Source organism: Lepidochelys kempii, chromosome 1 (genome assembly GCF_965140265.1).
Source record: "Lepidochelys kempii isolate rLepKem1 chromosome 1, rLepKem1.hap2, whole genome shotgun sequence".
NCBI lineage: Eukaryota > Metazoa > Chordata > Testudines > Cheloniidae > Lepidochelys > Lepidochelys kempii.
In genome coordinates this window covers 92,551,235-92,566,481 of record NC_133256.1, presented here as the reverse complement: position 1 = coordinate 92,566,481, position 15,247 = coordinate 92,551,235, and the positions used below count along the sequence as shown (strand labels likewise).

The 15,247-nt window shown below is 43.7% G+C and overlaps 1 protein-coding gene across 1 annotated transcript in view; it reads right to left on the bottom strand.

Annotated features, from left to right (window-relative positions):
- Window positions 1-13,759, bottom strand: part of GPC5 (glypican 5) — a 595,791-nt gene extending 582,032 nt beyond the window's left edge. Inside the window, exon 1 of the mRNA XM_073347708.1 lies at window positions 13,597-13,759. Within this exon, the coding sequence (XP_073203809.1) occupies window positions 13,597-13,750 (154 nt within the window). The 5' untranslated portion in view covers window positions 13,751-13,759. The remainder of the gene's footprint in view (window positions 1-13,596) is intronic.
- Between the last annotated feature and the right edge of the window lie 1,488 nt (window positions 13,760-15,247).

Here is a 15,247-nt window from a genome sequence, read left to right as displayed (position 1 = left end):
TTCACAAATTTGGCTTGCCATAAGTTTCGTAATGAAGAGCTACCTACATGAGCCCACTGTAAAAGTGGGCTAATTAATAAGTTGCCTTAAGTGAGCCACAGCTTTATTGAGAATGAAATTTTAACTATTCTTTTGCTTTAGGTGTATTTACTTACTAAAGGCCTTGAGTTGAATTCATACTCTCATACATGGCTTCAGTCCTGCAAATCCTTATTCCCAATAACTTGATCCACTCATCTGACAGTTTGCAGAATCAGGTCTTTAGCCATTAGTGAAAGAGAAAATAGCATATTTGAGGCCAAATTCTGCTCATCTTACTTTGTGACTTGTCCCTCTAAGCCAAATTCAGAGACCACAGAGTCTGCTCAGAACATCCTGGCCTGGTTAAGCTCCACTCCACTAAGCACTCTTCGCTTCCAGAAAGGGACAGACTCCCCTTCAGCACTAGCTGCTCCATTGCTATCAAACCCACCTTCCTCCTTTTTGAGCTTGGTGGCAATCCCCACAATATATGCCAAATGTTGCTTCCACACAGGCCATTCTGCTGGTCTATCACAGCTGAAACACCCTGGATCATTTCTTTATATTAAGGAACAAACTCATCTTTTTAAAGGTTTACTTCAGACTCTTTATTATATATGGAGTAACAGTCCTCCTTATACAATAGCAGGGGTGGATAAAAATCAATTTTTTTTAAATCAATTTTTTTTTTATAAAATGCTTTTTAAGGAAAAAAACCTAAAGATAGTTTAATTAAGATACATTACAGCTCAAAGATATCTCATCATTGAATAGGGATTATAAATTCCAATTCTATAGTATGAGACAATAGAGTCATGTAATGTTTAAGAAAACTTTTGTAAATGAGTTCCAATAGTTCATGGATTAGGGACCCAATTTTATGGGGTTCCTGGGGCTTCTGTATAGATTATTTAGGTAATCCTTCTATCTACAATATGGGACTCAGTGCTCAGTCTAGAAGATACCATCAGAGATGCTTAGTTTTGCAGTTCTCAAACTGTGGATTTGTGTCTCCAGCGATAACGTGCTTGTTAACAGCAAAAATAATATCTAGAGGTGGGAAATAACAGACCTCAATCCTATTGTCCCTCTGCAAATTTGTGTACACAGAGTCAATCCCTTACCTCTCTATAAAAGTTTTAAAAAGTTCAGTGAATAGAAGATTGTTGGGGGCGGAATAGATCTGGACAAGGAGAAGCAGTCTGGAGACAAATGTGAGAAAGGAGGGATAGGCAGTAGAAACAAAAGTGAAACTGTTTGAGCAGCATATTCCGGAAGTCTTCAGGCCTTTCTGAGTGTAGCCTTCATTGATTTGAGATCTACCATACCATTCTCTCACTAGAAGGGAAAACCTATAATGGAAGCAGGCCGTAAAAGAGTGCCAGTTTGGGAATATATTAATGAAGTTCCTCTACCTGTGGGTAAAACAGGCAAGCGTGCAAAATACAAACAGTGCAACAAAGAAATTCAAGGCCTGATTGCCCAAATAAAACATTGTGAGAAGTGTTCCTACTCAGGAGGAAGCTGTGTTGAAGATGATGAAAGAAACATGTCTGAACATGCAGGATCTTCAGGTTGGTAAACTTTATTTATTTCATACTTCTTTCTTAAGGACTGCCTGTCTTCCTTCTGACCTATTCTTGAATTCTCATGTTTGAGCAAAAAATATAGTTGTTACTCTATGGTACTATCATTTTAGATGCAGTTGTGATGAAAAATAAATAGATGAAATAGGAAGATCTTCCTTTAACAGTTTCACCTTTAAAGTAATAGTGTCAGAGAATGCAATGAGTTATACTAAATGAGCAATATGGTGGTAATAATTAAATAACTGCATTGACTTATTTTGTTTAGGAGAATCCATCCTGAACATACAGGATTCCGAAGACTATCCACCTTCAAGGTCACCATCATTTTCTATAGTTTCAGAGTTATCTGCCAGTGATAGTGTTTCAGTCACATCATGTATGTCACATAGCCACAGTATTATATCACCTGTAGCAAAAAGAAAAAAAATCTCCATCATCCAGAAACAACCACAGATAAGTTTGTGATAAGAACCAGCAGATTAGAAAAAGAGGCAATTGATGAAAAAATTGCCTGGTTTGTTTATACAACAAATTCTCCGCTCTGTATAATTGAGAACCCACACTTCATTAACATGGTTCAGAAATTAAGACCAGAATACAGTCCACCCAACAGAGCAGATGTCACAGGCAAATTGCTGGATAAAGTGTATGAAAGAGAAATTGAGCAGTGTGCAAAAGAAATTGAGCAGTACTAGAGGGTAAAGTTGTTAACCTGAGTCTTGATGGATGGAGCAATGTCCACAATGATCCTGTTGTATGTGCTTGTGTGACAACAAAAGAAGGGAATGTCTTCCTTACAGAAACAATTGATACATCAGGAAATGTGCACACAGCAAAATACTTACAAGTAGCAGCAGAAAAAAGCTATAACAAACAGTAAAAAAAATTCAAATGTCTAGTACACAGCTTGGTCACAAACAACTCTGCAAAGTATCCAAGATGAGAAGAAATTATTTAACAAAATCGTGAAAAAAATAGATGGCACTGTCACAGTCAAAGTTCTCAACATTGGGCTTAAAAGCAATGTTGAACACATGCTGAGTACCCTGAAGCCTATTCCTGTAGCCTTGAACAAAATGCAGGGAAATAGCTGTTTTATTGGTGATGCTATTGAAATTTGGAAGGAACTGAGTGAGATCTTAAAAAGAGAAATATGCAATGACAGAGTTAAATTACAAGCATTAAAAAACAAATGGGACAAGCACTATCTCCAGTTCATTTTCTTGCAAACATTCTCAATACTAGGTACCAAGATCAAACCTTAACTGCTGAAGAAGAGGAGTTGGCTATGACATGGACATCCAGCAACCATCCCTCCATAATGCCAACTATAATAAACTTCAGAGCTAAGGATGAACCATTCAAGAAATATATGTTTGCTGATGATGTTTTAAAGAAAGTCACACCAGTGAACTAGTGGAAGTCACTTAAGCACTTGGATTCAGAGACTGTTGATGCGATAATCTCACTTTTAACAGCAGTAGCTTCTTCTGCCGATGTAGAAAGAATATTTTCTTCCTTTGGACTAATTCATTTCAAATTGAGAAATCATTTGGAACCTGAAAAAGCAGGAAAGCTTGTTTTTCTTTTCCAGATTATGAACAAACAGGAAAATGAAGGTGAAAACAACTGAGTTAGCTGCAGAAGCCAATATTTTAAGTTTCTAATGTTGACCTGACTGATAGTCAATTTAATTTTTGGTTTTGGTTTTTAAACTATTTTAGTTAAACAATTTTAACAAAAAGAAACCTGAATTTAAAAAGCTTGAATGTTTAACTAAATTCAATAATTCATTGCTTTGTTAAAATATTATATGTTCGCTGTTGAAGAAAAAAATCCAGAATACATAACGTTAAATAAAACAATTTAAATGTCTGGTAATAAGAAAAGGAGTACTTGTGGCACCTTAGAGACTAACACATTTACTTGAGCATAAGCTTTCGTGAGCTACAGCTCACTTCATCGGATGTTCTCCTCCTAGTACAGCATGTCAAGAAAATCCTTCAAATATTAATGATTAACCTGTTGAATTGGAGATATTTATGAAGTCATTGGGAGGTGAACTATCTGCTTCAATTACTTTTGGCAAATGAAATAACCAAACAATCATTCATTTTCTGATAGAGCTGTAAAACTAATCTGAAAAGTTTTCAAAATAAATCACTTTAAAAATGTTTAAAGTGTGTACCTTCTAAAAATGAAACCTACATCTGAGTTGTGAAGAATATGTATTAAGGTTATTACAATCAACAAGAATGCACTTCTATGTAGAAATCCATGATTAAGTCAAGTCTTCTTGACTAGTGATTTAAATCATGATTTAAATCAAATCTACCCTGCACAATAGGCATAAAACAAGCGGGCTTCCATCTTTTCTGGAGCTTTGCATATACCACAAAAAGTCTTCTACTGATTGAACAGCATCACTGCAAGTACATATCTTTACATTGCCTGCCTCATTTATCCATTTGCCTATTATTAGCATCCCATATATTACACAGTTCTGTAGCAAAGGAGTTTGCCATGGAATTCACCACTTGGCACAGAATAACTGTATTGTTCAATCTCAGCAGTTCTCTCTTTTTTTAGTTATATCTGTGATTGCACAGATAACTTCAGAAGGTGAACTGAGCATAACCAATGTAATGATTCCTGCGTGACTCTGCAGAGAGCTTGAAACAACACCTCTAATAAATATGAACTGCCCCATTCATCTCAGTCAGGACTCCCTGGACTTTGTGATTCCATGGCAGCATGGAATATGGCAGCTTTTCAATATGCCACAGAATTCAGCATTTTAAACCTGGAAGGCATTTGCCATTTTGTTTTCTGTCTCCCTGCCCTACCAGAAACATTTTCTCCACAAGAGGGAGGCACCTGGATTACAGTAAATGCTTCTGCAACTGTAGCCTCGAACCATGCACCAGGGAACCAGAGTTGAATCTAGTTTACAGTTACTCGTAACTGAACTATTTAAAAAGTGATTTTTTGTTAAAAATACATAAAGAAGTGCTGGGGGAAATTTTGTGGGTGGGTTAGGGACAGCTAGTATAAAACTGGAATAAGTGCTTATTCTTTACACTTAACACTGAGTTCAGTGTATATCATCGTATGAAGTCCTCAACTACCATAAGAAAGGTCTTTTAAGACTACAGAAAAATAAGATAATACAATTACAACAGTTTTACCATTAAGAAAATTAGGCAAATAGCCAAAGAGTTCAAGCACAGACTGCAAATGTGAAGTGTTCTGAGAGCTATGTGTAAGCAGGGGAATAGTCCCACTCTTGTGGGGAACTTTCCTGGCTTCTGTACTACCCCGGTGAAGTGGGCTAGCGAAAGGATCTGAGTCCTCACTCCCACTTCCTTTACCCAGTGGCCTCCCTGCCCTTGAGGACTTCCCTTCCACTCTCCTGTCTGGCAGAGTCCTCGTAACCCCAACAAGGCTGGGCCCAGGATTCCTGGGGGGCTCGACCCCCAACCCTGCTGTGGTCACCTAGGACAGGGGCTAGGGTGTCCCCACTCCGGGGTACTCTCTCTGCACTGGGCACTTCTCTGGCCCACTGACCATTACATACAAGTTAAAGCAAATGCAAGTTATTTAATTAATAATTAAATAAAAAAAAAATAAGGAAAAATGGGAAAGGTTAAAGGAAACACATCAACCCGCTCTGTGGCAGGGAACATCACAAACAGTGTCTCTAGAATGTCCGGGCAGTTCACAGTCTGTTCCTTGTAAGTCCCAGGCCTTCTTCTCAGGCCCTGGCTGTGCTGTAGGGATGCTGTGGGTTGGACACTTGCTCTGGTGGTAGCCACACGCTCTCAGGCTCTAAGTGGTTGGACCCTTCTTCCCAGTATCGCCACCGCCCTGTCGGGGTTACAATCCAAGCCTGGCCTGCAGAGCCCCTTGGCTGAGGAGTCTCTCTGTGCTGGGTCCGCTGCCCAGGGTCCCCCTCGCTCTCCCCAGCTGCTCACCACACCCAGGTCCAGACTGTTCCAGCCCCAGCTCCACCACTCTGTCTCTGCACTGCTGCTGCTGCTCTGCCTCCAGCTCCCTGGGCTGCTTCTCTGGCCCCTCTGGCTCTGGTTGCTGCAGCTCTCCTCCCAGGGCAAGTCTGCTCTCTCTGGGCTGTGCCTCTGGCCTTGGGGCTGCAGCTCTGCTCCCAGGCCAGGGTCTGCTCTCTCTGGGCTGCTTTTCTGGTCCCTCTGGATCTGGCCCAGCTCTGCTCCCCAGCTTAGCTTGGGCCCCTGCTTTCTCCTTAGCTCAGCTCCACTCTGTCTGACCCAAGCAAATCCAGCTCACACGGAGGACAGAACCTCCCTGGCCTCCTGACTCCCTGATTAGCCTGCCCGCCCTGTCGTTCAGGCTGACCTGGAACATTGGCCTCTCCCCATTGTTCCTGGGGGCTGTCAGTCTCAGGGTCCTGATTTCCCATAGACCCTTCCCCTTTTAGTACTGGGAGCTAGCCAACCAAAACACCCCGACTGACTGTTAGTAAAGGGGCAACAGTCCCCTTACATATGTATTTAAGTGTTTTATTATAATATATGATACACAATGATTGAACACAGACTTATGCATCATTGAGCAAATCATAGTTAAGGAGACTGAGTAAACTTAGTGAAATTTACATCAGTATAGTTCTCTTTCATGGAAGGGTTGTTTGGTTTTTATTATTAAAAAGGAGAGAGGGGGAAAACACGCTGATCACACACTCAGATCTGAAATGAACAAAATGACCCTAATTCTTCCTTGGTGTAACTCCACTGACTACAACACAGTTATACCAGGGATGAAAGAGGCTCACTTACTGAATTACATTGTTTTTGAGTGTACGCAGGAGCAGCTGCATTTTTTTCAGTGTGTGGCACTCCAAATACAAGGCCTAATTCTGCAATCCTTACTCAGCAAACGACCCCTACGCACATGAGCTGTCCCAATACAAGATTGTCCCAATATGTGTGTGTATATAAATCTCCAATATGCAGTTGTCAGATTCTTACTTTCGTTATTTTGAAACATGTCACTATCTTTCATTACAGACTAGGCCCCAATGAGAATTTCTCGCAAGAGTAAAATTGCACACATGCTTAAGTATATGCAAGATTAGGCCCAATGCCTAAGGCACCTTAGGAATTTTAAAATTAATTCATCCGAGTTACCCAAATACACAAAGCATTTGACAAGTGCATTACGTTTGAAAGATTTACCCCCCTTAACTCAGGGTCCTTTAAGCATCCCTCCCTACTCTCTAGAAATATTCTCCATTGGTCTGAGAATCAACATTATATTTTTAATCCAAAAGGTTATCTGAACCATAACTTTGTAAACTGCTATTATTGCAATACTAGAATATCCAGTGAAACATGCTTCAAAATGTTCTTAATAACAGTAAAATACACAGCTAATAAGCAATATATACTGAACATATTTCTATATATTGTCAGAAAAGCTTTACCAAAAGGCCTATTCCTAACTGCTTATCCAGAAAGTGAACCTTACAACATTAAGACTAAAACCCACTGTGTAAAGTGTGAAAGTTATGTCTCTATTCTCTTGGCATTTTGTCCTATCAACCCACAGCTATCACTTAGTACAATTGATAAGATCTCAAAAAACTGACATTGTTCACATTTAACTAAATAAGCAACACTAGAGATGCACACTAGCTACAAGGTTTGGATCTAGATCCAAATTCCCCCAGAGGGAGAGTTGTTCAGCTTTGAGGATTTGGTTCAAGCCCATCTCCAATACGTCCTTCCAAACGATCTGTCCATCTTTTTGATCATTACATTCTGACAATACAATCTGTAGCTAAGGACATTTTTACTGTCTAATGAGATTTAAAGAATGTGACTTAAGCTTCCTATGAAATGTGGAAACAAAGATTTAAATGAAAGTACTATAATTCCATAAATATTTCAGGCTTAGCCCATTCTTAATATTACCATCAATATAGTTTACAAACGATCTGTATCTGAGTATTAAAATACTAAATATTACAATGAGATTTTAGGCATAAGTCTATGGTACACCATACCACTAACTTCATTTCTTCAGTAAAGGAGGAGAAAACAAGTTCCCTTAGGTCTTGCCTACACTTAAAAGGATTAGCCAATATAGATACCCCTGAAGAACTATACTGGCAAATACCCCTGGCAAAGATGCAGTTAACATAGGCAAAAGAGTCCTTTTGACAATATAACTATATCTTAAACTACTTCCCCAAACAGAATAAGTTACATCAGCAAAAGGAGGGTTTTTTGCCAGTATAACTACAGTAGGGCTTTTGCCAGCATTGCTATGTAAGTTAAGGATGTGATTCCCCCTTCCCCCCCCCTCCTCCTTAACTGATATAAGTATGCTGGTAAAACTTTCTGGTGTAGACCAGGCCTGGGAAGAAGAAGAAACTATCACCGTTTTAAGATAATTTTTAATCATAGCTTCCCCATTTACAGAAAACATTTCCTGTGAGACTGTGCCCGTGATGGTCAATCTTCATATGTCTAAGGGTATGTCTACACTATGAAATTAGGTCGATTTTCTAGAAGTCGATTTTTCAGAAGCGGTTTTATACAGTCGATTGCGTGCGTCCCCACTAAGTTCATTAAGTTGGCAGAGTGCGTCAACAGTACCGTGGCTAGCGTAGACTTTCGGAGCGGTGCACTTGTGGGTAGCTATCCCACAGTTCCCGCAGTCTCCATTGCCCATTGGAATTCTGGGTTGAGCTCCCAATGCCTGATGGGGCAAAAACATTGTCGTGGGTGGTTTTGGGTACATGTTGTCAGTCGCCCCTCCCTCTCTCCCTCCCTCCATGAAAGCAAAGGCAGACAATAGTTTCGTGGCTTTTTTCCTGGGTTAACTGCACAGATGCCATAGCACTGCAAGCGGGAGCCCACTCAGCTCACCGTCACCACTGCTGTTGTGGGCAAGTCTACTATGAGGGCTGCTGTGATCCAAGTAGCCAATGCAATCATTGACATTCTGTTATCAAGGGTAGTGACTCTGGGAAATGTGCAGGTCTTTTTAGATTTTAGGTGCATCATATTCCTGTCCTTTGTCACTGGTGAAGAAGTCTTGCAGGCGCACGTTCCACATGAAACAGCTCCAGGGCTCCTGCTCTTTTGCCTTGGCCACACTGCAGCAGCTCCTGGGTGCCTTCGCATCAATGGTGAACGGCTCCACTGCTTCCCTGCAACTCTGCAGCAGATGGTGCAGTACGACTGCTAGCCGTCCTCATCAATGGTGTTTTGCTCGCTCCACCGCTTCCGCTGCAACTCTGCTATCCTGATCTCCTGCGAGCTGGAGGCTTCTGCCTCAGGCTGCTCTCCCAGCCGGCAGCACCGTGCAGTTTCGCCTGCCCCTTGCTCCCATGGCTCATGAAGCCTGGACAGTCGTAAGGAGCAGTTCAACTATAGTCTGAGCAAGTGCAGAATGATGGTAGAATGTGCCTTTGGATGTTTAAAAGCTCACTGGCGTTGTTGGTCAGACCCCAGCGCAACCAACATTCCCATTGTTATTGCTGCTTGCTGTGTGCTCCATAATATCTGAGAGAGTAAGGGGGGGACATTTATGGCAGGTGGGAGGTTTAGGCAAATTGCCTGGCGTCCGATTCTGAGCAGCCAGACACTGATTAGAAGAGCACAGCAAGGCACACTGAGTATCACAAGAGACTTTGAAAACTAGTTTCATGACTGGCCAGGCTACGGTGTGACAGTTGTGTGTTTCTCCTTGATGCAAACCCGCCCCCTTTGTTGATTTTAATTCCCTGTAAGCCAACCACCCTCCCTCCTTCAAAATCAAGTAACTATTGTTTTGAAACCATGCATTCTTTATTAATTAAAAAAAATTGAGATAATGGACAAGGAAACCGCCAGTGGTTTTGGGTACATGTCGTCAGTGACCATTCCCTTGCTCCCTCCCTCTGTGAAAGCAATGGCAGACAATCATTTCTTGCCCTTTTTCCTGGATTGCCCGCGCATACGCCATAGCACTGCAAGCGGGAGCCCGCTCCGCTCACCGCTGCAGTTGTGAGCACTGTAAACACCTCACATCTGCCCTTGGAGATTTTGGCATATATATTGGCATTACGTCTTTTGGAATGGAGTTCTGATAGCCCGGATTCGTCTCCCCATACAGCGATCAGATCCAGTTCCCCCCGCTTTTGGGGGACTGTATGGTCACCTGTGCTAATGAGCTCGCCATGCTGGCCAAACAGGAAATGAAATTCAAAAGCTCCCGGGGCTTTTCCTGTGTACCTGACTAGTGCATCTGAGTTGAAAGTGCTTGTCATACATATAAAGGGAAGGGTAAACCCCTTTAAAATCCCTCCTGGCCAGAGGAAAATCCTCTCACCTGTAAAGGGTTAAGAAGCTAAAGGTAACCTCGCTGGCACCTGACCAAAATGACCAATGAGGAGACAAGATTCTTTCAAAAGCTGGGAGGAGGGAGAGAAACAAAGGGTCTGTGTCTGTCTGTACACTGCTTTTGCCAGGGATAGAACAGGAATGGAGTCTTAGAACTTTTAGTAAGTAATCTAGCTAGGTACATATTAGATTATGATTTCTTTAAATGGCTGAGAAAAGAACTGTGCTGAATAGAATGACTATTCCTGTCTGTGTGTCTTTTTTGCAACTTAAGGTGTTGCCTAGAGGGATTCTCTATGTTTTGAATCTAATTACCCTGTAAGGTATCTACCATCCTGATTTTACAGAGGTGATTCCTTTATTTCTATTTACTTCTACTTCTATTAAAAGTCTTCTTGTAGGAAAACTGAATGCTTTTTCATTGTTCTCAGATCCAAGGGTTTGGGTCTGTGGTCACCTATGCAAATTGGTGAGGATTTTTACCAAACTTTTCCCAGGAAGTGGGGTGCAAGGGTTGGAAGGATTTGGGGGGGAAAGATGTGTCCAAACTACGTTTCCCAGTAAACCCAGTTAGAGTTTGGTGGTGGCAGTGGATATTCCAAGGGCAAAGCATAAAATTAATTTGTACCTTGGGGAATTTTAACCTAAGCTGGTAAAAGTAAGCTTAGGAGGTTTTCATGCAGGTCCCCACATCTGTACCCTAGAGTTCAGAGTGGGGGAGGAACCTTGACAGTGCTGTCCAGAGTGGTCACAATGGAGCACTCTGGGATAGCTCCCAGAGGCCAATACCTTTGAATTGCATCTACACTACCCCAAATTCGACTCAGCAATGTCAATTTTAGCGCTAATCCCCTTGTTGGGGAGGAGTACCAAAATCTATTTTAAGAGCCCTTTAAGTCGACAAAAATAGCTTAGTCATGTGGACGGGTGCAGGGTTAAATCAACCTAAGGCTGCTAAATTTGACTTAAACTCGTAGTGTAGACCAGGGCTAAGTTCCTGAGTCCGCACATACTGGCATATGTAAGTAATTCTACCTGTGGGAGTAGTACCACTGAAATCAATGGAACTATTCACTTGAGTAAAGATACTCACACCACTTTTATTTGTAGGATGGGGTCATTTCAATTCATCACAGTAATCTCATGAATTTTCATTTGTAATGCAAATACCAGGTTGTCATAAATATAAAGGGAAGGGTAAACCCCTTTGAAATCCCTCCTGGCCAGGGGAAAGCTCCTCTCACCTGTAAAGGGTTAAGAAGCTAAAGGTAACCTCGCTGGCACCTGACCAAAATGACCAATGAGGAGACAAGATACTTTCAAAAGCTGGGAGGAGGGAGAGAAACAAAGGGTCTGGGTCTGTCTGTAGTCGTCTTGGCCAGGGACAGAACAGGAATGGAGTCTTAGAACTTTTAGTAAGTAATCTAGCTAGGTATGTGTTAGATTATGATTTCTTTAAATGGCTGAGAAAAGAATTGTGCTGAATAGAATAACTATTTCTGTCTGTGTATCTTTTTTGTAACTTAAGGTTTTGCCTAGAGGGGTTCTCTATGTTTTTGAATCTAATTACCCTGTAAGATATCTACCATCCTGATTTTACAGGGGGGATTTCTTTATTTCTATTTACCTCTATTTTTTATTAAAAGTCTTCTTGTAAAACACTGAATGCTTTTTCATTGTTTTCAGATCCAAGGGTTTGGGTCTGTGGTCACCTATGCAAATTGGTGAGGCTTTTTATCCAACATTTCCCAGGAAAGGGGGAGTGCAAGTGTTGGGAGGATTGTTCATTGTTCTTAAGATCCAAGGGTCTGGGTCTGTAGTCACGTAGGCAAATTGGTGAGGCTTTTTACCAAACCTTGTCCAGGAAGTGGGGTGCAAGGTTTTGGGAAGTATTTTGGGGGGAAGGACGCGTCCAAACAGCTCTTCCCCAGTAACCAGTATTAGTTTGGTGGTGGTAGCGGCCAGTCCAAGGATAACAGGGGTAATATTTTGTACCTTGGGGAAGTTTTGACCTAAGCTGGTAAAGATAAGCTTAGGAGGTTTTTCATGCAGGTCCCCACATCTGTACCCTAGAGTTCAGAGTGGGGGAGGAACCGTGACACAAGTGTATTAACTTAAAGTTGCAGATACCTCTGTTAACTAGCACCTTACTTTTTTGCCCCACCTTTGCCCTACTATTGCTGGGTAGCCACTACCTATTATTTGCACTTACAAAGCTTAATTCTCCCTGATATTGCTTGAGTTGCACAGATGCAAGTCATGGCTCACAGTGATTTTCCCCAGTCTACACTGGGTGTATTCAGTAGTGCAGCTATATCAGTGGCTGGCTCCTGATGGCTGAATTTGGGCCAAATCCCCCATGTAATCACGGCATTTCACCATCCATCCCCAGTAAGGGATGTTTCGGGGAGTAAGGAGTTCTCTTGTTCCTTTCCCCTCCTTCCAAGTTGTTGGTGCCCTGTAAAGTCTCATTCCCACGAAAAAGCCCCTTTCACTTGGATTTGGTGCAGAGTGACTATAGGTTCCATTTTGTTCCTTTTTTAAGTCTAGTCCTGGACGTCCCTGATCATCTGTTATTCCAAAGGGAACAAATGCCCAGTCCCACACCCAAAAAAAAAATTTCCGGGCACACACCCCCTCGGGAGGCATGGAGGAATGTTGGGGGGAGGTCAGGCGAGCAGCGCTGGGGCAGTGCCCCACAGGGCCAGCCACATATGGCGGAGGAGGAGAGAAAGGGCACCCTATGGGCCAGCCCCATAATCTGTTTTCAGTCTGGGAAATACAGTCACCCTAATTTGGTGTCAAACCCAGGAGTTCCATGTTTATAGTTTCTCCTTGGCATTGTTTTCTCCATCCCCCATGTAGCAAGGGGTCAGCTCCTACATACCCCTCTCCCCATTCACGCCGAAGTGTTACGCTGGGCAAACCTGGGCTAGAAGCGGCCCATGTGGAAGGCTGACCGCTATCGTTCACCCATGTTTTCTCCTGAGACTAGCCCCACTGACTAACCACAGGTAGTGACACCATTTCAAAACCTGCAGCAGGTTTGCTGGGGCTTGGGAATCCCTCGCTCAGCATTTCCCCAAGAAGAAGGTGGCGCCGCCACCTGCCCGAGGAAAGGACGAGAGGAGCCAGCCATCAGTCCAGGACCGCTACCGTACCATTGCTCCTGCCCGCACGGCTTTGCCCTCTGGTTCCCAGCCTCCCGCAGCCAAGACGCCGCCGTGCAGAAAGAAAACCTCCAGAGAGCGGCCGGGCGGGCTTGGGGGTAAGGACAGCAGCGCTATGGAAGGAGCCCGCCCGGCCGCCCGCAGGAAGTTGCTTGAGGGAGTCCGGGCTTTGCTAACTCTGCATTCTTCAATCAACCAGCGCCCTGCTAGGCGCGGAGCACAGCCCTGCCTGCGCCTGACACCCACCACCCAAGGCAGAGTCGCCCACTGGGGCCGAAAAGGGGCCAGCGTGGTACCCCGCCCCATGCAGTTCAGACCCCTCGCCCGCTGCCAGCCCCTCCTCACACTGCCCCGAAATGCTGCGTTCCCGGGTGCAGGAGCCCTGGCTCTCCCGGGGGAAGGCGGCGCACGCCCTGCAGCGGTGCCCTGCGGAGAGGAGCCCGCTCTTACCTGCCTGCGGGGTCTCCGGAAGCCCCTTGGCTGGGCCGATCTGCAGCAGCTGGAAAACTTTCCGAGCGTCCTCGCAGCTTGGCAGCTTCTCGCCTTTTAGAGACAGCAGGGCCGCCAACAGGAGGATGCCCGAGCGCAGGCTCTGCCTTCCCATCTCCGGGCAGCGCAGCAGCCTCCAGCCAACTGTACAAACTCTGCCCCAAGCGCCCCCTGCCCCGCAGCCGCCCGTCCCCTGCCACGCAGCAACAGCTGCCACTCGGGAGCCCACAGCAGCAGCAGCAGGAAGCGTGGGGAGAATTTCTCACAGCTACTTTCACCTGGCGCCGCCGCTGCGGGGATGCGGAGGGAACCGCCCGCTGTCCTTGCCTCTGTCAGACAGGCGGCTCGTTCGACTTCGCACCGGGTCCGACCGGTGCTACTACAGCAGGCACCTCTGTGCTGCAGGAGAGAGAAGAAACCAGAGTACTGCAGCCTGCCCCGCCTTCCCAGCGAACCGCCGCCCCCCGACTGACCTCATCAGCATAAGGGTGCAACACCCTCCAAACGCCCTGCTCCAACAAGACAACCTCATTGCTGCAGTACTGTGCAACTCCCACTCCGCCTCACAGACCTCGGAGTAGCTTTGGGAGTTAAGCCTGCCCTCCAATTTCCACCCGCACCTGTAGCGATGGAAGCAGCTTCATTAGTTGGAGTTCGTTGCAGGGCTTCAAGATTAAAAGATTTGCCTATAGACTGGGATGTAGAGCACCCTTCACAGGACACCTTCAACCTGAAATCTCCTAAGGCTTTAGAAAGAAAAAAAAAATAGTTCCAAGATCCCTGACAATTGCTATGGATTTACAAATCGCACTTTCTATTTAAAAAAAAAGGGGGGGGGTGTCTTTTTTTTTTTTTTGCTGTTTGCCTACAGTGAGTTGACAGTGTAGCACAATGCTGTCAGATACACAAAGAAAACGAATTTGAAAAAAAAATATTTTCCTCTACCCTCCTTGTTTGTAGTAAGCATAGATTTATAATCAGTTCAAAAAAGACAAAAATATGCTTAAATGGTTGGTTTTGGTTTAAAATAGAACACAGGATCGTTTTTAAAATCAGATTCTGCTCAGGAGCTGGGATAATAGGAAAATGCCCACAAAATTTCAATGTTCAGAGAATGATTAAATACATTATTTTAAACCCTGATTCACAGGGTTCCCTCCCCACTCTGGACTCTAGGGTGCAGATGTGGGGACCAGCATGAAAAACCCCCAAAGCTTATTTTTACCAGCTTAGGTTAAAAACTTTCCCAAGGCACAAATTTTGCCTTGTCTTTGAACAGTATGCTGCCACCACAAAGTGATTTAGACAAAGAACAGGGAAAGGACCACTTGGAGTTCCTATTTTCCCCCAAATATCCCCCCAAGCCCTTACACCCCCTTTCCTGGGGAGGCTTGAGAATAAACAAGATGAGCAAAAACCAGCCTTGGATTTCTAACACCCCAAAAACCCAATCAGATTATTAAAAAAACAGAGCTTTATTAGAAGAACAAAAAAAGATAAGAGAACAACTCTGTAAGATCAGAATGGAAGATAATCTTACAGGCAGTCAGATTTAAAACACAGAGAATCCCTCTCGGCAAAACCTTAAGTTACAAAAAGACACAAAAACAGG